This window comes from Diadema antillarum, unplaced genomic scaffold (assembly GCF_040938485.1).
Source record: "Diadema antillarum isolate AM-2024a unplaced genomic scaffold, OU_Dant_1.0 scf00000029, whole genome shotgun sequence".
NCBI lineage: Eukaryota > Metazoa > Echinodermata > Echinoidea > Diadematoida > Diadematidae > Diadema > Diadema antillarum.
In genome coordinates, this window is record NW_027270918.1 from 5,062,636 (window position 1) to 5,085,968 (window position 23,333).

General features: G+C 39.2%; 1 protein-coding gene across 1 annotated transcript; it reads left to right on the top strand.

Annotated features, from left to right (window-relative positions):
• The first annotated feature begins 243 nt into the window (after nt 1-243).
• On the top strand, nt 244-15,078 carry LOC139738444 (regulator of microtubule dynamics protein 1-like). Its single transcript, XM_071649070.1, has 8 exons — nt 244-628; nt 1,632-1,803; nt 2,783-2,894; nt 9,544-9,680; nt 10,253-10,330; nt 12,839-12,991; nt 14,117-14,197; nt 15,028-15,078. The coding sequence occupies exons 1-8, from the start codon at nt 285-287 to the stop codon at nt 15,076-15,078; spliced, it is 1,128 nt and encodes a 375-aa protein (XP_071505171.1). The 5' UTR covers nt 244-284.
• Nucleotides 15,079-23,333: the final 8,255 nt, after the last annotated feature.

Genomic DNA, 23,333 nt, shown 5'->3' on the forward strand with positions numbered 1-23,333 from the left:
TCGTAAACGACTGGTACCAGTAAATCTGCCGACAAGTTCAAGTTGCGTTCATGAAGATAAAAATAAGGTGCATTGAGCGTGAGCCAGTGATAGAATTTTCATCTCATCGCCGCCCTGTTTTGTTCGAGAGATCGCGAGAGCGTTGTTAGTCTAGCTGCTGTGATATCGCCTGCCCGTCATCGCATCACTCGCTCGCTTGTTTGTTCTTGTTTGTTCACCGGTCAGTCGGCAGCGGTGCCGATATATAACCACCATTCTATCGTCTCACTGCCCCCGCTGTTTTGATGGGCACATTTTCCAAAATGTTTTGGAGGGATTTTGGTATAGGAGTGCTTGTAGGTGCAAGTACTTCAGTCATTATACAAAGCATATTTGCGCGTTCGTCTGCATCAGAACTCCGGCAGCTGAGAGTGGCAGTAGCAGACCTGCAGCGAGAGTGGAAGGCAGTGAGAAGTCTACTTACACCAGATGCAATAGATGGGGACACAGTGCAGACTCTTCGGAATGCCAGAAGGCCTGACAGTTCAATCAGCAAACGAGAAGGGAATAGTGTAACTGGGTACAATGAGCGTCCCACAGGCAGTTCGTCTGATGAAGAGGATCTTGATTTTGAGGAAGCTAATGAAGGGTAAGAGAATTAGTTTGTTAACTCATCTTGATTTAATAACAAAACAAGCAGCATGAGCAATAGACCTATACATTTAATAGAATGGAAGATTTGTTTGTTTGTTTGTTTGTTTGCTTCAATTGACAATTCCAATCCATCTGAGAAGATCCTTGACCTTGCTAAAGTAACAAATAGAATGGCAGCAGGTGACAGATCAGATAGAAACTAGAACTTGACTTTGCTTGAAAAGGTCTTTGTGTAACTGAGAGTGAGAGGTCTAGACTATCTATGTTTACATTTTGAATCTGCTCAACATTGATTTGAGGTACAAAACCAGCTACAGATCAGCAGTGATAAACACATTTAATGAGGGTTTATTCAGTGTTTTATTCATTTGTGTCATGGAATAAGGAAAATGGAAAGATGCAATTAAAGTTAATAACAGAACTTTATCTTGTGATCATGCTGCATGATATAAAGAACATATGTGAGAAATCACAGACACAGACTCTTACCACTTACTTTGGTACAGTAAATTAGTAAATTTTGTACGTGTAATAATTTCACTGCCAGTTTGATTTGTACTAAACAATGGTAGGCCTACACTTGTAGTTGTACAGCCTATGGGACTTTATCTAGATATCTAAACCTCTCTTCGTCTTCTTCTTCCAGGTTAGCGACCACAATCAACGAGATGATAATTCTGTCACCTTTGGTAGAGAGGTTGGCAGTGCACTTTGCAAAAAGATTTAATATTAGCTTTGATGATAATTGATAATTGCAAATAAGGGACTCAATTTCAATAAACTTGAAAAAAAAAGCCTCTCTGTCTCTAGAGTAGGCTACTACAGGGGGAGGGGAGGAAGGGAGGGAGGATACTGTGATTAGCAGGTTCATGTGACATTCACACCTTTATCTTATGACTTCCTGTTGTCTTTAAAAACTAAACAAAAAGAGCAGACCTGTACCACTGAAAGAATAGGTGTAAGCAGCGCCCCTAGTCTCTTGCTTGTATTTCAAACAGATTCACGTCACCTTTCCAACAACTGGGGAAGGGTTCTGGGCAGGGGTTTGAGAGCATCTCAGTCAGCCAGGAGGAGTTGATGTCATTTCTGGCGGAGATTGATGAACTGTTCACTGGATCCGAGACTCAGCATGAAGAAGCACTCAGAAGACTACTTGCCAAAGAATCACAGGTAAGATTGGTATTGATAGAAAATGCTAAATTCTTTTGGGTTCGTGTCAGAAGGATTTGCATAAAACATTTACGGAGTAATTATCCCTGTTTGCGACAGGGTGCCTATTTGCCGCAGGGGCAGTTTTACTTATTAACAAAACAGTGAAAGAGCGTCAAGTGTGTCCACTTTAGAACAAAAGGGAGAGTTACTTGCAGATGTAAAGGGCAGTGAGGGTACAAACTCTCACACCTGATTGGACCTTTTCATCAACGAATAAAATGGCCCTGCTGTCAATAGGCAACTTGTCGCAAACAGGAATACTTACTTAATAGTACTAGGCCTACTGTAGGTGGTCTTACCTTGATCTTACAACAACATTTGTTTGTTGGCTGTCACTGCATGTAAGATCTGCCTTCTGCAGTAACAGTGACTGTACATTTATCATTATTATAGGTGGTCACAATTAGACAACATTATATTGCAGTCTTTGACCTATCCCAATAAATACAAAGTATCCTTTTTTTTTAACAAATCAAATTATAGCTTATGATTTTCTTTCTGTCATTTCCAAATCCTGGATACAACTTATCAGATTTCTTGGCAAGACTATATCAATGAAGAGAAAAAGGATTTTTTTTTTTCAAATGAGATGTGTATAAAGCCTTCTCATGTTCCTCATTTAAAATGCTTAATATGTTTGTTTGTTTGTTTGTTTGTTTGTTTTTCTTATTGAATTCTCTCATGAGATGACAAAGTAAGTGATGGACTGTTGTTGATCTCAACCACAGTCATAATTATTACTGTCAATTTTGCCACAATTTATATTGCTTTTGTATGTGCTTTACAACTGTCATGAGTGTAGGAACCATTTCTACTTCTGTACTTGTGATTAGTATTTCCTTAGCACCCATGGTGATCACTATAGACTTCTGAATTAATTTTGTTTAAAAGAAAAAACAAACATTTATATGTCTGCAATTCTTTCTTTACACAACAGTTTTCATCAAAGACAGATTTCCTTTGGCGGCTGGCCAGAGCTAAAGTGCTCGTTTCAGAGTTTTGCAGAGTACAAGGGAATGATGAAGAAAGAAGGAGACTTGTATTTGAAGGTAAGGCATATTTGGTCATTTTTGTGAAGATCTATGAGATGTCATATCAGAGATTGAAGGAGACATCAATACCATTATCTGCGACTTCTTGTCATGAATTACAATTGTAGGTCACATCACAAAATTTTCCCTTTTTAGCTCACCTGAGCCAAAGGCTCAAGTGAGCTATTGCGATCGCCCTTCGTCCGGCGTCCGTCGTGCGTCGTGCGTCGTCCGTCGTGCGTCGTCCGTCGTGCGTCGTCCGTCGTCCGTCGTGCGTCGTGCGTAAACTTTTTACATTTTCATCTTCTTCTGGAAAACCCCAAGACTGATTTTCATCAAACTTGGCAGGTAGCATCCCTAGGGGGTTAGGAAGTCAATTTGTTAAAATGGGCACCATGCCCCACCCAGGGGGCCCCCAGGGGGGCCCAAACCCCCCAAAATTAAGGAATCTGTCAAAATCTTCTTCTCTAGAACCAGAAGTGATAGAGCTAAGTTAGTACTATGGGTAAGTACATTGATGACTGTAGTTTCAAGTTTGTTCATGGCAGAATCAGGGGTGCCTCCCTTGGGACCCAGGGGAGGGGGTGAGGTGGGGTCCTATAGGGGCCTAAATTGTACATTTTCATCTTCTTCTTGAGAATCCCATGACCCATTTTCACCAAACTTGGCAGGTAGCATCCCTAGGGGGTTAGGAACTCAATTTGTTAAAATGGGCACCATGCCCCACCCAGGGGGCCCCAGGGGGCCCAAACGCCCCAAAATTAAGGAATCTGTCAAAATTTTCTTCTCTAGAACCAGAAGTGATAGAGCTAAGTTAATACTATGAGTTTGTACATTGATGACTGCAGTTTCAAGTTTGTTCATGGCAGAATCAGGGGTGCCTCCCTTGGGACCCAGGGGAGGGGGTGAGGTGGGGTCCTAATAGGGCCTAAATTGTACATTTTTATCTTCTTCTTGAGAACCCCATGACCCATTTTCACCAAACTTGGCAGGTAGCATCCCTAGGGGGTTAGGATCTCAATTTGTTCAAATGGGCACCATGCCCCACCCAGGGGGCCCCAAGGGGGGCCCAAACCTTCAAAATGAAGGAATCTTTAAAAATCTTCTCTAGAATCAGAAGTTATAGAGCTAAGATAATACTATGAGTGAGTACATTAATGACTGTAGTTTCAAGTTTGTTCATAGGAGATCCAGGGGTGCCCCTCTTGGGGGCAGGGGGGGGGGGGGTGGTTGGGAAGGTCCAAATGGGGGCCTGAATTGTACATTTTCATCTTCTTCCTGAAAACCTCATGATGTATTTTCGTCAGACTTGGCAGGTAGCATCCCTAGGGGCTCAGGATCTCAATTTATGAAAATGGGCACAATGCCCCACCCAGAGGGCCCCAGGGGGCCCCAATCTCCCCAAATTAAGGAATCTTAAAAAACTTGGGCCCTTATTGTACATTTTCATCTTCTACTTGAGAATGCCTAGTGTTATATACTATGCTGGATTGGAGTTACCTTTTGGGTGTGTCTCTGTAGTCTGGCTGCTGGTAGTGAAGTGAAGTATAAAGCATGCTGTCTTAACTGCAGGACTGTGGGTATATCACTGGCATTCCAATGTTCATTCAGGCCTGGGCATCTATTATTCAGTTATGCTGCACTGCCAGGCAGGGCTCCTATTCATTAGGGCACTGAGCTATCCTATTTACATTTAACACTCCTCCTTCATCAGATTGTTTGTTGATCATCCAAAATAAACAATCATTTCCCAACTAAAAGTAAGTGATTTGCATGCATAACTCAAAGATCCTCCTGGGAAAACATAACAAACAATGCATGCTCTCCTTTTCCTTTGCGATTATTTATAATCCAATCTATCCGGAGGCCGTCGATTCCGGACTGGGAATCTGCGAAGGCTTGGTGCCGATTCAGGTTCAGTCTGAGGTGCAGGTGGTTCCTCAGGTTGATTACATGGTGTATTGTCTTTCCTTTGCACATTGTGTGAAAAGGGGATATCCTCCTCATCATCTGTCACTGTAGATTGCATGTTCGATGCTCCCCTAATCAAGTGATCAATATGTACATGACGTTGTTTATCACCCACTTGAACAACATATCCAACTGGTCCCAAAGCCTGCAAAATTACTCCATGGTCCCATTTGTCCTTCCCTCTGAATGAACGAACCATAACATGATCACCAGGTGCAAAGTGCCGAACACTGGTTTTCCCTTTGTCATGACTCTTCTTGATTGCTTCCTGTTTTCTCTCCACGGTTTCTGCTAAGGAAGGTTTGATGAGGCTCATGCGTGTACGTGGTTGTCTCTTCAGTAGTAACTCAGCTGGAGTATGTTCAGTCAGTGAATGTGGTGTGTTGCGATAAACAAAAAGAAAATTGGCAATCTGATGTTGGATCGACAGTCCACTCTGCTTGTACGCCTTAAGGTATTGTTTCAAGGTTTGAACACAGCGTTCTACTGCTCCATTGGATGCAGGGTGATATGGCGGAACTCTGATGTGATTCACACCATTCTTTTTCATGAATTCAGCAAATTGGGCAGAAATGAACTGTGGTCCATTGTCTGAGACAAATTGTTCAGGAAGACCATGTATGGCGAAAATGTGCCTCAAAATGTCGATCATTGCACCAGTCGTCGTAGTGTTCATTGGATACACTTCCATCCATTTTGAATAAACGTCAACAAGTATGAAGAAATGCTGACCATCTAGCTCTGCAAAATCTGCATGAACTCTCTCCCAACTCTTGAAGGCCATTTCCATGAGTGAAGTGGCACTGTTGGTGGTTGATTCCTCGTATGAAGACAAATGTGGCAATTCCTTGCAAGTGACTCAATGTCTTGATCCAAACGAGGCCACCAAAAGAAACTGCGTGCCAGATTCTTCATACGGCTCATACCGATATGCCCATCGTGTAGTTCTGTCAACATCTGAGTTTGCAGACTTGCAGGAATGATGATTCTTAATCCCCAAATCAAAACATTCTGTTCCACTGACATTTCATGTCGACGATAGAAGTAGGGTTTAAGATGTTCATCGTAGATTGTGCTGGGCCATCCTCTCTTGGTGTACTCTAACACCTGTCGTAGCACTGGGTCCTTGGCTGTGGCAACCGCAATTTCCTTAGATGTCAAAGGCAGTTCATTTACATGTGTGTAATGGAAAATGTTCTCTTCTATGCTATCAGCATGATCCACGTTGATAGGAAGTCTAGACAGGCCATCAGCGTTCTTGTGATGTGTGCTGCCTTTGTATTTGATGTCATAGCTGTAGGCTGACAAGATCAGTGCCCAGCGCTGCATTCGAGCTGCCGCTATAGTTGGAACTCCTGTCTTGGGTCCAAGTATCGTTACTAACGGTTTGTGATCTGTCACAAGGGTGAATTGTCGTCCATACATATATGGATGAAACTTCTTTACTCCAAATATCAGTGAGAGTGCTTCCTTCTCTAGCTGTGCATAGTTCCGCTCGCTGCTGGTCAATGTGCGAGATGCAAAAGCGATCGGACGTTCCTCTCCATCTGGCATGATGTGGGACAAGACAGCTCCTACCCCGTATGGTGAAGCATCACATGCAAGACACAGAGGGAGATTTGCATCATAATGAGCAAGCACTTGAGCAGATGCTAGCTGGTCCTTTGAAGCCTCAAATGCCTTGTCACAGTCAACTGTCCATTTCCACGGTGTACTGCTTGATAGCAATGCATTCAGTGGATGAATCATAGAAGACAGGTTTGGCAGGAATCTAGCATAGTACTGCAACATGCCCAAGTACGAACGTAGTTCCTGCACATTCCTTGGCTTAGGTGCATCTTTCACTGCTTGCACCTTCTCTGGTGTGGGATGCAGTCCTTCAGCATCCACGATGTAGCCCAAGTACTCTACACTTGGCTTCATGAACTCACATTTGGCCAACTTAAGTCGAAGACCATTCTGCTCCAAACGTTGGAGTACAGCATCCAATCTCTCCAAATGTTCCGACTCTGTTTTTCCTGAAATGAGCATGTCATCCAGAAAGCAAACAACTCCATCCAGTCCTTGCAAGACTTGTTCCATGGCGGCTTGGAAGATAGCAGGTGCACTTGCAACACCGAATGGAAGTCGCGTATACTGATAAAGTCCACGATGAGTGGTGATCGTCAGATACTTGCGAGAGTCTTCCTCCAGAATCATCTGCTGATAAGCCTGTGATAAGTCTAGCTTGGTAAAATAGCATCCACCAGCTAGAGTTGAGAACAAATCCTGTGGATTTGGTAATGGGTACTGGTCGACATCCAACACCGGATTGATGGTTGTCTTGTAATCACCACAAATGCGAACTGAGTTATCCGTCTTGGGAACAACTACGATTGGAGCTGCCCATTCACTATGTGAAACTGGAATGAGTATTCCTTGGTCGACAAGTTTATCGAGTTGAGCTTCCACTTTTTCTTTCAATGCATATGGCACAGGTCTTGCCTTGTTGAAGCGAGGATGTGCTTCACTTTTCACTTTGATTTTTGCCTTGTGATTTGTCATGGTTCCAAGTCCAGGCTCAAACACTGCCTTGTGTCTTGACTGGATCCCCGGTAAGTCATCCTTCAGTGACTTCGGAGAAACAGTAAACAGTGACTTCCAATCCACTTTGATCCTTTTTAACCAGTTCCTTCCAAAAATTGCTGGTTGGCCTGTAGTATCCGCCACTACAACAACATCAGATATGATCTGGTCGGCGTATCGTACTTTCACTTGTGCTTGTCCCAATACAGGCAATGCATCTCCTGAGTATGTCCTGAACTTGTATGCAGACTTTTCCAATTTGACGTGTTGCAGATTCTTGCGATAAAGATCAGCTGGGATGACACTCATTGATGCACCTGTGTCAATTTCCATCTCCAGTGGTCTGTCGTTAATCTCAACTGTAACCTTGAGCGCATCTTCACCGGACTTCTGCGAGACAGTGAACAATCCCAGTGTGTGCATTTCCTTGACTTCACAATTGTCATCTATGGATGATTCAGATGCAACATACTTAGTTGATTTGCTTTTGCACTTTGCAGCCAAATGACCTACTTTTCCACAATTGTTACACTTGTACGACTTGTATCTACACATTGCTGGATTGTGAACACCTTTTCCACATCGATAACACTCTCTTTTCTCCCTTGAATTTGAGAAGTTCGACTGCTGCTCTCTCTTCCTTGGTGGTCCACGCGAATGGAATCCAGTGTAGCCACCACTGACTTTCTTGACTTCACTTTCTCGAACAGCTTCTCCTTTCATTTCACATGTATTTCTGTCAGCAAGCTCCATGGCTAATGCAAGATCCAGTGCTTTGTCGAATGTGAGATTCGCTTCGCTTAACAACCTCTTCTGAATGACTGTGCTTTGAAGACCACAAACAAATTTATCTCTCAGGGCTTCCTTCAAAAATGTACCAAACTTGCATGTGTCGGACAAACGCCTCAACTCTGCAGCATACTCTGACACTGATTCATGTGAATGCTGATTACGCTGATAAAATTTGAATCTTTCCGCAATAACCAATGGTTGAGGAGACAAGTGGGTGGTCAAGGCTGAAATTAATTCAGAATATTTCTTCTGGGCGGGTAGATCTGGGCTCACTAAGCTCTTCAAAAGTGCATAAGTTTTTGCACCAATGACACTCAAAAACACTGCAACTTTCTTCCCTTCTTGCACATCATTTGCCACCATAAACTGCTCAAATCTTTCAATGTAGGTGGAAAAATCCTCAGTTCCAGGATTATATTCCCCAATGCGGCCAAAATTCATGGTGGTGGTGTTCAGTTTCCCCTCGTCGCCACTGTTATATACTATGCTGGATTGGAGTTACCTTTTGGGTGTGTCTCTGTAGTCTGGCTGCTGGTAGTGAAGTGAAGTATAAAGCATGCTGTCTTAACTGCAGGACTGTGGGTATATCACTGGCATTCCAATGTTCATTCAGGCCTGGGCATCTATTATTCAGTTATGCTGCACTGCCAGGCAGGGCTCCTATTCATTAGGGCACTGAGCTATCCTATTTACATAACACCTAGTCAAATTTTGGTAGAGCTGTGAATGAATCAGATTAGTGACTGCGTGAAAGGTGAACTTGCGATACTCAGGTGAGCGCTAGACCCGCGGGTCTCTTGTTTCAAATATGAAACAAAAACAAAAATGCCAATGTAAGATGACATACCTTGTACAATGATAAATGCTGTAAAATTGTTGAGTCTGTTTACTTAATCAAAGTGATCTTGTTTAAAGTCTAAATTAAAGGATGCATGATAGTGCAGAAGAAGGTTTTTGTTGTGAAATTACTCACTTAGCTTAAAGTGATGAATGCATCATCTAATTGATTGTACGTATTTAGAATTTGATGCTATTTGTGCCAACACACACACATACAAAGTCAGAGCTGTCCCCGGAGTGCCATTGCAAAAATATATCTAGCTTTTGTCCATCCTTCTTAGAAATTTTGACTCCAAAGGGGTTATTGATGTCCTTTGATGAAGTTTTATAAAGTCAACAATTCCATGTACTAATACATGTCTTGTGTCTTGTAAACAAGGGCATTTTTTAACAGAGGTATATATTTTAAGAGTGAATGGAGAATTGAAATATTGTGATATGTTTCATGAATGTGTGGCGAATTGGTACTTGAATGCAGTCAATCTCTGTTTCTGTGCAGCCCGAGATGATGCGAAAACTGTCATTGAGCTGAACGAGGAGGTAGCGGAGGGACACAAATACTATGCAATCACCCAAGGCATTATCACCGACTGGGTCTCCTTCACAGAGGCCGCCGCTCTGGGCAAGGAGTACAAGGTACCAGCCCCGACGATATCTGCATCATCATACCATTTTGCTCTGCAATGCTAGCATCCAATGCAATAATACATCATGGGCAATTGTGATGATGTGTTGTATCTATTTTTACCAAGACAGAGACAGGGAGTTTGCTGACACACTCTGTCAGTAATTTAAGGTTCCCGCATTATTTTCCAGGTTTGAAATGATAACTTTGTGTGCAGTTTGGTGCTAGTGCATACCAGTTATCGGGATAAGTACGTATCACTGTGTATTTCTTATTTAAGTATAGACAAACCTTGCTATAGTGTATCCCTAGAAATGCCTACACAGTACTTCACTGGAAAAATAAATTTTAGTTTTGACATAGGCAACTTCTGTGAGATCCTCCAAGTTGACACATAGTTTGTTTTATCTGATATTTGTATAATAATTGCCGTGTCTCTATTCATCAGTCTTTCCTATTTCTGTATAAAGAACAGTGTTATGAAGTTTTGCTGCATTTCTGAAGATTATACTGTATAGCAAGACCTCAATGCAATCAATCCTGAAAGAGATATCTATGCTCTAATTTTTTGTTTTTTTTCCAGACACACATGGAACGGGCTATTGAGCTGAAGCCAAGAGAACCTTATCTGAATCACCTGTATGGCAGATTCCTCTTCAATGTAAGTAATGCATTGTAGATAGTCATCAAGGAGCCTCTGTGGCTCAGTGGATTAGACCATAGACTCTCAGTTGTGAGGTCCCTGGTTCAAATATCACTGGCAGCAGTGGTTGTGACACTAGGCAAGGCAGTTCATCCTCATTACCTAGTCCTTCAGAGGGGACGTAAAGCTGTTGGTTCCATATTAGCTTGTTCTCACGCATTTACATGCTGCCATAGTGCAATGCTGCACACTGGCACTGGTCCAGTGGTCCCTGACCAGTAAAAATCACTGTCGGACCAGTAACTTTTTTCAGGAATGGACCAGTTAAAAAGTGGAAAAACTGGGTGCCTACTGGTCCGACCTGTCTGTCGGACCAGAAAATATGGGTTAGTGTGCAAGCCTGCATAGTAGCCATGTAGAATAACCTGAATATATTATTATACACACACACACACACACACACAGAGGTACTGACGGGTTCCGTGGCAGCTAAGAGCATCTATCCTCCATTTAAGTTTAAATTTATGGTTGTAGTATAACAATTGAATGAAAAATTACAGAAATTTGAATGTGCCCTACATCAACATCCCTTAGTATCCTCAGATGCCTCAAATATTCAAGCATGCATATAAAAGAGTGTCAGCTTTTTGACTTCTGTATAAGTGTGTGTCAGAGTACCAGATTCTATGTGATATGATGACTGTCAGCACAATCAATTGTTATAATTGCGCATGCATGAATCTATTGCTAACTGCAAGCACTTGTGCCTTTTGCCTAAGCTGATTACCAACTGGGGGAATGTGAATGGTAGTTGTGAAAGGCTTCCCTCCCAAAATAAGCCTTGCCATCCTGATGATCCTTGTGGCATATTAGTGTATGTATTACTGTAAAAGCTGTTATTTTCGCGTACAGATATTTTCCCGAATTAAGAAGTCACAGACTTTTTCGCGAGACACCAACGCTATCTTAAACGCATTGTTACCTTAGTGCATGGCGACATTATCGCATGTTGTTAGATTTGCGATCCAACTGTGATTCGCGAAATTTGCGAAAATTAAACCCTCGCAAAAATAACAGCTTATACAGTAACATGTCCAACAAACGACTCACAATCTGTGGAATTAATTTTCATTGCCAAGCTAAAAGACTTTTGATTTAGAATGATTCATGCAAGGGGTTGCCTTTAAAGTGCCTTTGATTGATGACATGTTTACTCATTATGAAAGCTTGTCAAGGAGATAACCAAGAATTACAACACTACTGAATACAATGTTTAACCATGGGAGCTACAGGCACAGTTCTGTTGTCAACATGTGTTGGCACAAATGACACTCTGTATCTCATATTGAGAGGAACTGCGCTTGTTTTTTTTCTCTCTCTTTTTAAAGGAAATGTTGCAAAGATGCCAAGTGTCTGAGTCTGCAGGAAGTTTACCTCAAAAAATAGATTATTTCTTGGCATTTTGACAGAACTTCCCTGATATCAAAATTATTATCGGCTCCTGAGATGCATGTTGTGTAGGCAGCCCTGTATGTTGGGAATAGAGACAGTGACAAAATATGAGTATGATTGGACAATTGAAATAAATGTGATGACCATTTGAGAATTTGTGAACCAACTCATATACATTCATGCAAAGGAAGGAAGGCAGAGAAGGAATACTGTGGGACTTTTACATTATGCCATGCAAAGAATGTGTATTTGCAGGAAAATTAACCCGTTGAGGACGGACTGACTTTGCTATAACACGCATTTCCCATAGACACCTGCCCGAGTATACTCGGGACTCGTCTTCAACGGGTTAAAGGGAAGGTAAACCCAAAGAACAATGTGGATTGAGTGAAAGCAGCAACATTAGTAGAACACATCAGTGAAAGTTTGAGGAAAATCGGACAATCGATGCAAAAGTTATGAATTTTTAAAGTTTTGGTGTTGGAACCGCTGGATGAGGAGACTACTAGAGGATATGACGTATGAGTGGACAACAATACAAAGAAAATATAAAGGAAATTCAACAAAAATTCACTTTTCTAGAATTATGAAAGAGCAGTGGACCAACCACTTTCAGAAAGCAGGGGGAATAATTGCTACCCTTAACATATGTCAATATCAAGTTGATGGAATTTGTAATTTTCATGAAAAATGGATTTTTGCAGAATTTTCTTTATATTTTCTTGGTATTGTTGTCCACTCATACGTCATAACCTCTAGTAGTCTCCTCATCCAGCGGTTCCAACATCAAAACTTTAAAAATTCATAACTTTTGCATCGATTGTCCGATTTTCCTCAAACTTTCACTGATGTGTTCTACTAATGCTGCTGCTTTCACTCAATCCACATTGCTCTTGGGGTTTACCTTCCCTTTAAGGATTATTCGGTTTATGCGTTGATTGGTTCATCTGTTGCTAGTTTAGTTTTCGGCAAAAAAAAAATCATTATAGTAAGATGAAGTAACGATCATTATTGGTATAGTCATGATAGATCAATGTTGCTATATTGGGTTTTTATTTCCATTGGTGTATTTAGATCGCAAACCTGGGATGGATGCAGCGCAAGGCTGCGATAATGATGTATTCACTGCCACAGAGCCTTAGTGTAGATGATGCCCTCATCTGGTTTAACAAGGCAGAGGAATTACAACCTGGGTTTTCAAACCTGAATCCGTTCTACTCGGCAAAGGTAAAAAGGCAAAGTGATTGTATGATGCCCCTGTGATGCCTGTGTGATACAATGGATGCTTGCTTTGTGTAACATATGTCAGAATCAGTTGTGCGCATTGTAATTGTATGCAATACCTGCACCCTCGTTGGTATTAGTAAACGACCAGCATGAGAGAAGTGCCATCTGTCAAGTGATGATGCAATTTCGACCAATTTTGATTCAAGTGTGCCACAAAGGAGACCTGCTTCCATAAATACAGGTGCTGGTAGAACAGTGTCTCTTCACTGTCTCTTCAAATGCTTCTGGGAATGACCATTACCAATCCTTATGCCATGTTAAAGGGACTGTACAGTGCTGGTTGAGGTGAGGATTCAACTTGTAACGTTTTGCGAGATATGTAGAAACCACGCCATGAAATGTTAAAAAGCATACAATTCTAAGAGGAATCAAAAGTTTATTTGATAAAAATTGGTTTTGAAATGACTGAGATATCTAAAAACAAGGTAAAACAAAGAGATCCTAATAAAAATCGTGGCCTGTCAATTTTATTAGGATCACTTTTTTGGATATCTCAGCCCTTTCAAGGCCAATTTTCATTATGTAAATGTTGAATCCTTCTTGAAATTACATGCTCTGTCGTATTTCATAAGAGGTTTCTCCTTATCTTACCAAAAAATGTTATAAACCTGAATCCTCACCTGAACCAGTACTGTACAGTCCCTTTAATAAAAGTGTGACCATCACTTCCCATATGAATGTGCTTAACACCTCATCTGCTACATTATATGTAGAATGTTTGGGAATTGTATGCATTATATTCAGACCAATGGTGGGATAGTTTCTACCTTTTTGAAATTTGTGATGAGACTAGAAGTGTGTGATATCTTTGATTTATCTGGGCAGACACAGAAGCATGCAATCAGAAAATACCAGGGTTATCAGCATCAGCGTCGACTTCAAAATGGATTTTCAGGCACCAGGATGTGCCAGTTCACTTTTCAATATAGGGAAAGATATTCTGAGATTTAACATAAACAATGGGGTGTAAATAAATCCAAAATATTTCCTTGTAAAGTATTGACATCTTTGACTTATATTTTAGTAGTTTAATATTGTCTTCTTCATGATAAATTTATTTCCCAGTGCTGCATTGCAAAAGGAGAGACGGATGCTGCAGTAGAGTATTTGCAAAAGACAATTTCCTTTCCGGGCAAGAGCTTTGAGGTAAGAAAATCCACGTGCATTATGCATACTGCCTTTTTTACTGCAATATGTTTTTCTTCTTTAGTAATAATGAAGATTGTATTAAATTGTTTCTCACATAGTGCATTTCCACTGTTGATGTAAGTATTTACAATTTGATCACATGTTTAGTTGGGATAGAATTTTTTTTTCTCTTTTCTTTTTTTGTACTAACACAGAACTATTTTACTCAGGTATAAAGTAAGTCGTCATTTTTCTTGTGCATGTTTACATTGTGATGTAGTTGTGTTTCTTCATAGTTTGGAACACCGTATATGAAATTCAGATTCTGTCCAGTGAGAAAACAAACCAAAGATCACAGTCAAACCAACTAGCTGGAATGGTGTGATGGCAAAAAGTATTCTCCAGTAGAACGTAAAGTGTGTTGTTGCTACCATAACTGTCTTAAATCATGTTTTATGACTGATAGTCGTAAAATGAATGCAATGTTGATAAAATATACTCTAGTGTGTTGTATAGTAATCTTGTATCATTAATATCATCATAATCACTTTTTTTTTAATCCCCCCCCTCCTACTGGGATATTTATTATTCTATATCAAAGGTATATTCATCAAAACACATAATATTTCAGAACATTTGTAAGACTGCACTTTGAAAAATAGGCAAGGAACTGCTGTGACTCACAACATCATAGCAATATTGTCTTGAGTTATGGTATGTAATTTGCAACACAGGTCTCAAAAAGAAGTTGCGACTGATTAATAATGCTGATATTTTGTTCCCCTGAACAAATAATCATTTTTTGTTTAAATAATTTTCCTTTCCATGAATTGTTATCTTCTTTGCAGGAGAAAGAAGTACGGAGACAAGCAGAGGAGCTTCTACTGCAATATCAGTGACTGAAATATGCACTATTAAAGGTAGCTCTGTGTTGTTGGAGACCCATGTTAGGAATTGATATATTTTTGTGTTGTTGTTCTAGAGAAATCCATGTGTTTTATGTGAACATGGAGTCATTACATTCCACCCATAGATGCGTTTGTTAAGTTCTTACATATTCTGCTCAGCCAGCTGGTTTGATTTGAATATTGTTTTGTTCAGTTTTGAATAATACTTTTGAGAATGGCATAAAAAAGAGAGAATAGAATTAAAGGACAGAAAGGCATGCCACACTCCAGTGAGCTGACATTTCCTGAACAGTATCCTCCAGATCTCTTATGAAAGTTTTATCTTTGTGATGTCATCACTTTAGAGATGAGGGACTGTCACAGAGCATCAAAGCCAGGTGTGTCACAGACTCTGCTACATCAAAGGTCACTGCTAGCAAACTCTGTCTCCCCCTCCCCCTGGCTTATTCATCACAAACAAGTAATGTACTGTAAAAGTGGTTATGTTCGCGCAAGTTATTTTTTGCGCTCGGCCGGGTATAGTGATTTGTGCATGTTTTTAATTCCGCGCTATCAAAACATTAGATAGTGTTACATATCACAAGCAAAAATATTTGTGTGCTTTTATTTGTGCGCTAGTTTCTGGTAGCGCAAAATGTGTGAAAATTTCCACTTTTACAGCAATCGACACTTTAAACTTGCAGTTATCTTTAGCAGGTTCATTGTACTGTATCTAAATAATGAGTTGGAGAGAGGGACATGATATCATCTGTATTTTTTGATGTAGTATAAGCAGTACTTTGCTTTGCTGGCCTTTGTTTTATTTGTTTTGACTGATGCAAATATAACTGATTATATCTTCTTGTCATGCTTTATCACGTCTTCACTTGTGTTTGATGCTCATTGTATTCATGCTACTCTTTGTCTTGTATGTGATGCATGAGACATAGGGTTATGTTCATGATAGCCAGCAAAATATATACTCACTAATATATGTTTTGGCTAATTGGACTTTTATTACCATGTAGAATTTCAATCTGTGGATTTACTTTGCATAGTATAATAAGAACATTTGTAAGTTTAACCATCACATATTCTGAATACCATGTATGATAATTACACCATATCTGATTATAGATTTACTCAAGCACTGCTTACTCAATGTTTTGTAATAGGGAGGAATGAATGTGTTAGGCTTTTATGACTTAATGTGATCCAAGAGTTGACGCTGCTAAGATTTGGCGTAATGGTGCACTACACCCATTCACAAGAGCCAATGTTGTTCTGAAATTGATTCTCCTTATACGTCCGTACCCAATGCAGGCTGGGAACTGGCCTTAGTCTGGTTATAAACAGATGTACAGTCCAACCTCAGTTGTCCGGTCATGACAGGAGACCGGTGCCTGTCCAGATAAGTGGGATATGCTCAAACATGACACTTTAAGCAAGATTTGTTGGGGATATGTACATTGTAAGGCATTGTTAATTTTCTATTTACCGTAATGATTTACATGATATTTGCATATTATATTATTCAAGTGATATGGAAATGAAACAGAATTTGGGTAGAGATACACCTTTCTCTTGGTCTTTGTTCCCTCTAGCAACAGTATTTCCAACTGAAAATGCAAAGGCAATTGTGTGCCAATCCATGTCTATTAGTATTAGAAAGATCAGGGGAAAGTGATGGCCAGAGTACTGAGGTTGGACTGTATTTAGAGATATTATTTTCAAATTTCCAGTCTGGTTTGCAGGATTAAGAGATTGAAAAAGCTGATAGATTACCATCTGTGATCTGTAAAGTGATTTACTTGACTTCCTGCCGCCCAAGTACTGACTGGACAATTGTGTGTTTCCAAAATCATTTAAACTTTGGTCTTTAGAAGGCAGTTTTGTGGTTGTTTATTCTCATAATTTTAGTTCTTGTTAAGTTAATAACAGTGCAATATGCTTTTAGAAATACAATCACACGTAAGAGTGCTATGGTTTTGATATTGCATCCCCGCAAGGTATTTTATGAAGTGAACATTCTGTAGTTTCAGTGAAATAATTAATTGTGCAGTGCAAAGTGTGGAAAAACGTCGGGATTGTCAAAGACTTTTATTTTCATTCCTCTGCAGGGCCAAATTAATTTATCAAATGCCTGATTTGTTTCTGTGACATTTTAAGGGGGGGGGGGGGGGGGGGAGTAATGAAAAGAGAAATGCAGGGGGTGGTAAAGGACAAGGTAAGTATGATGAAAAGATTTTTAAATTAGTTTTTAATAGTCTGTCTTACATTAAATTTTGTTTGTTTTTGTTCTGAAATGTATTCACCATGACATAACCTTGTTACAGCCAAAACAAAAACCTGCACAAATGAATGGAAGGAAAAAGTATATGACTGATCCTTAAATACTGGGGATATGTCAGGCATTTATTTGTTTGATTGTCAACTGCTATGAAGATGTGAATATCATTGCATGAAGTATACTGAAATGCTGCAGTCACACCACTACATGTAGCCTAGTGAAAGCAATCACATGGGGATATTTTTGCGATGTGAAATGGGTCTGAGGTAGCGTGCAGTAGTTCAGACATTTTTGTGGAAATTTTCCACCATTCTTTATATGGGAATACATTGTATAGGAGACGATAATTATGTGAATTAGACCCTGTCCACTACTACAAGGACCATGTTACGTGTAGGGTTACAGGGTACACTGTACAGTGGACTGCCATCACAACAAACTCCTTCGGATCAGTGAAATTGTTTTGTTGTATTAAATTTTATTATAGCAAGGTTTTAAGCCATTGATGATTGACTAATATTGCTATAACGCACATTTCCCATAGACACCTGCCCGAGTATTCTCGGGACTCATTTCCAACGGGCAAGAACTAGAACTTAGGGGGAAGAAAAATGTCTTTCTTATGTAACAAGAGTTTGTGATATCAGTGTTCTTTGTAACAAGAATACACTGTGGCCATGTGTCCCCTTTCCTCCATTTAAGTGAGTTTTTTTTTAAATATTAACCAATTATTGGATGTTTATAATTCTTATTAAATGTTGAGGTCATAGATGGCGGGGAGTGTTTAGATTAGAATCAGCCATTGCAGTGCTGGACTTCACTCAAAGTATCATATTACAGGACATGGCAAGTGTACATCCCATGTTCGACACACGCATCCTGTGTTCAAGCTATGTGACAGTCTGTTGGGATATATAAGGATATCTTAATCCTGTAATAATGGAAATACCAAAGCCTCACTTGATAGAGGGTTCATCTTAAAAAAAGGACCAACAGTGATGAGTACGAAGCTATCCAGTCGTAGTAAGGCAGTTTGTCACTCCTGTAAGGCGTGCAGTTTGTGGGATCTGTCATGTTTTGAAGATATAAGATCACTTGTCATAGTGACTGTAGCAAGTTTCACCTATCACAGCACTAAATCTGGAGTTGGTAGATGGTATAAAAAGGACAGATTACCACATGAAACTATTAATGTGTGCATGATAGGGTAAATGTATGTACTTACATGTCTGTGTAGAGGGTTAAGAATATCAATTACATCTTGCATATGGTAGGTAAATGCACTGTGTCCTTCAGTAGGATAAACGAGTATAAAGCAATTACGTGATACGTATAGCTGACATGTTGGGACTAGAAAAAGAGCTTTCTTTTGATGAAATTTTACACAAACACTTTTCACATTATGGTCCACAAAATCCTTTGATGTGGGTGGAAACTGAACTTTCTGGTCGTTGAATTTAAAGGAAGTATTAGATATATTTGCCAAGTTGATAAATAAAAATTCTATAATACAATTAATGAGGCTGACAGAAGAAATGAAAGTTGTTGGAAACACGGAAAGTATTCATATGTGTAAATAGTAATGGAAAAGTTATGTAACTTTCATGAAAAAGGTGTTTATTGTACTCATTGCACCCAGTACATTTTACATCAATGGTATAAAAAAGGTGACCTGTCACGTGTAGACAAAACAGTGACAAGTAGTTTAGAGATATTGACCACAGTGAGATGATACTGTTCCAGGTATTAGCCGAGATTTGCAGTATTTATGTTCCAAGACTATTTTTAATAGACTATTGCAATTCCTACCTACTTGTGAAATCATGCTTTTGTATAGTTGTTGACTGTACATGTATTTTGAATTTTACAGTCACTTGAACAGTTGCAGAATAGAACACAAGTTTTGCAAGCAAGTGCCAGCCACTGGGTACAATCCCATTTCATGAAAAGTTGATATGATAGCAACTCTTGCTGGAATGGCAATTGTCATAGGAATGACAAGAATCCAGCTTCCTGATTGGCTATTGCTATTGGAAGTTGCCATTCCACCAAGAGATGCTATCCTAACATCTTTTATGAAATGGGGCCCTGGTCTGTCCCTGATAACATTTAACCCAGGGAATATGCAAATATTACTCCAGTTGTATTATGGATTTGAGGAGAAAAGGTAACATAGGGACATGGTGTGAAATGTGTCACCTCAACTACAGGTCTGTCATATTAGAAGATGCCAGAAAATGGGCCAGTAATACCATGTACAACATTTGTGAAGTTGTATGATTTACCAGTGCAAAGCAAGATGTGCATGTACTCTTCAGTTTGTGCTAAAAAAGATCTTGGATATAAGTGACATAGGAGTCCTATATCACTTATATCCAAGATCTTTTTTTAGCACTAATAGGACCCATGAACATTACTTCTACATACCCTGGTATTCATATGATGTTTGCATGTAGTTGTCATATATATGCATGTACATACTGGTATACATATTAAAAAAAAGACATGCTATTAAAACTTGCCAATGATATCTGTATGAAGTACCGGGTACATTTCAGTATATGCATGTATTTACCAGCTTTTGTTTTTTAGCTACAAATGGTCTTGCAATTTATGTCTTGAAATATTTCCAGTGTAATCCATAAGATTTTTTGCTCATTTTTCTTCTGTGACATAGTGTTAAGCTTTGATTGTTCAAAGAAAAAAAAAACTGCTCATATTATTATATATTATCACTTTCCATATCTGTGAGCATCTAGAGAAATCTTTGGTGATTTGAAGCCAACCAGCAATGCCCAAGTTGTACTTGTCATTGTTGTGCTGGTCCCTGCGCTTATGCATCATCACATAACTTAATACTGATTCGTCTGTTCTCAGAAGTCACAGAATTGATAGACATTCGGTGGTCCTTCGATGTATGCAATGCGCACGCTATATGCATGTTCAAAACTTGCTGTTCTCTTAATCAGTTGTATATGTTTCAAATATCCAAGTTTGTGTAATATTTCGGTAATGCTGCAAAGACCAAAAGTGCGTTGCGTAGCATTTACAAAAGTATAGATCTCGACGTCTGTTTTCTCTCATACATCCATAGGGAGAGAGAGAGAGAAAAAAGATGCTTACAGCTGCAACTGAACAAACCAGAATTTTTTGCCTGCATGAAACTGTTGTGAACTTTATGAGGAGCCAAGATTCGCGAAAGTAAAATGCATGTAAAAGTTTATGTGTGCACAATTTATCTGCATGTAGTATACTGGTAATTTTTTTATGGTCGGCAATTCACAAGAGTTTCATTCTGTGGAAAATGCTGTCAGCTCCGACTAAAATTTTGTGCCACAAATGTTTCTGGTTTTACGTTATTTCACCTTCCCTCGAAAGTATTTTCTTTTCACTTGTATAATTGGTATAATTTGTGGAGAAAGGAATTCCAAGGAACTGGCGTTTCAAATTGAAAAACATATAAAATCTGATATGTGGGGAAACCACAAAGTCTATAATGCAGAAGAAATCCAAGGACAGTGAATACTGAAAGGTAAATTCCCTGGCATAAAAAAGTTACAAAACAGTAACTGATTGTAACCTAGTGGTTAAAATCCTGAAATTCTCCTTTTTCAAGCATATGCATCCCCCAACTTTTTTGTTACTCACCATCTGCCATATTTTTGTTTTTTCTTTCTGGTATGAAATAGAAATTTGCATCTTTTGACAGAAGTGATAAAATCTGGTGAAATGATGTGAAAGAAAGACATTTTATAGCACATGTGTTTTAAACCAGTCTGGGTTTCATGCTGCCCTGGACAATATACGTGGTAAGCAAATTCTTTTCTATGGCACAAGGAAATCAAAAGCAGATAACAAAAAAAAAAGAAAGAAAGAATGAATTCCCATTACATAACATGAATGACAGGATTGTACTGTATTGAATGAGGATTTTTCATATGACAAGCACAATTTTTAGGCCCCAGTGACCTTGTTATGGATGGTATTTGCCTTTATACTTACAGATGCACATGTACCTGGGTGTAGATGTCATGATAAACTTGTACAAATGTGAAGATGTAAAATGTTTGGAAAAAAAAAGGCAATAAATCAACCTCAGATTTCTGAGTATGATTGATAAGAGTTGCACTGCAGTAGTCATTTAATGGTACATGTAGTACGTACGTGTTTTGCAGGTACTCACAACCAACCACACAGGAAATTAATTCTTTATGTGCCATGTTCACATGCCCAACTCAGTCGACAGCATCCTAACTTTGCATATTCTGCTCAAATGCACAAACCCACCCAAACTGATAGATAAATTGCCAAATGTCACAGTACTATGAAAGCATTTCTCGCGATTCCATTCCTGTCATATGTAGCTTGCATTTCATGTGGTGATTGAATATCAAGCGGTTTTCCCTACTGGATTGGTGAGTAAATTCTAAGTTCCCGTCACTGTTTTGTGTGCAAAAGTCATGGCTGTACAATAATGTACCTACTGGTCATTTGAAAGAAAAACAATTACATGTGTATAGATTTGTCATATAATTTACATCAAATCACAGCTCGGCATTTTCTTTGCAACTTCAGTCATTACATGTCCAGAATAAGAACAACCTATAAAAGTTACACAGATTTGAAAAACAATGTTTCCTCAAAGCATGACTTATGACGGATTAAAATCAGTAGAATATAAAGCGAAGAGGACTTGAAAAGACCATCAACTTAGGAGATTAATTGACTTATGCAATAAAGCACAGAGGGCACATTTGACAGTGGTGTACACTAAAAGACACACATGAATGCCTGGTTGGTCTTTACAGAAAGTTTATTTATGGCCATATGCCATTACTGACACTGAATAACAGATCAGTCCACATGTATTAATGTGACTATTAACAGAACAAAAATATCAAATATTTTCCCACTTTACTAAACTCCTTTACACCTCCCCTGGGACCAAATACTGGTACAGCCTACAAGTGTTTCATGGTAACAATGTGATAACACTTGTATTGGACACTTTCCCTCCTTTCCTAGACTACAAACAACTTAGTTTGACCAGCAAGAAGAGCCCGACTGCACATATCTTCTATGGCTACATAATGATGTACAAACTTTGCTAGACTGTAGAGACATATTGTACAGAAGATTAACCTGCTATTCTGTAATGTACATATTCTTAAATATCTCACTTCTAAAGCATACCATGCTTCCATCATCCTTCCTTGAATCAGAGACAAGTGCTTAATGTATCACAATCACTGGATACTCCTTGGTTTGCATGAAATACAGTCAACCTTGCATAAGTCAAATCTATTTGGACCGAAAAAATAGCTTCCACTTGGAAAAAATTTTGACTTATGAGGGATTAAAATCAATAGAATATAAAGAGAAGAGGACTTGAAAAGACCTTCAACTTAGGTGATTATTCAACTTACGCGAGGTCGACCTAAGCAAGGTTGACTCTAATGCAAGCAAATTGTGATCTTTTACAATGGGGGAAGACAACACTTCAGCACAAAACGGGATGTCACATCGCATATATAAAATGTGTAAAGTGTACAAACTTAATGCAAGGGATGCTGTAGTCAATACGTGTTAGTTTTTGCCTAAACTTGATCATATTAACCATGCACTTCTACCATTTAAACCCATGTATGACACCTTTGTTATGGCTCTCATAAAGTTTGTGTCACAAGAGTTGAACACAAGAACATGTTAAGACGGATGGCTGATCAGGTTAGTCATCTTTGCTCAGGGGTAAATGAAATCATTCCTTTCACACATGAAAATACAAAAATCTGAATGCCTATCACTAACACTTTGTAGATATAGCTGGCTTGGAAATTATAAGAGCACATATGAAATCATACATTTTACATGTTAATTAAAGCTGTTTATCTTCTTTATTTCTGCAAACTGTCATTGCACGACCAAGAGCAGCACAATACACATAGACACATCCTCTCACAAGATGGTGCTTTAGCAA

Bases quoted from the DNA above. Each gene is read 5' to 3' on its own strand.
- LOC139738444 (XM_071649070.1), top strand. From the start codon at position 285: ATGGGCACATTTTCCAAAATGTTTTGGAGGGATTTTGGTATAGGAGTG. The intron at 1,804-2,782 runs GTAAGATTGGTA...TTTACACAACAG, and splicing joins TACTTGCCAAAGAATCACAG to TTTTCATCAAAGACAGATTT. The intron at 9,681-10,252 runs GTACCAGCCCCG...TTTTTTTTCCAG, and splicing joins CTCTGGGCAAGGAGTACAAG to ACACACATGGAACGGGCTAT.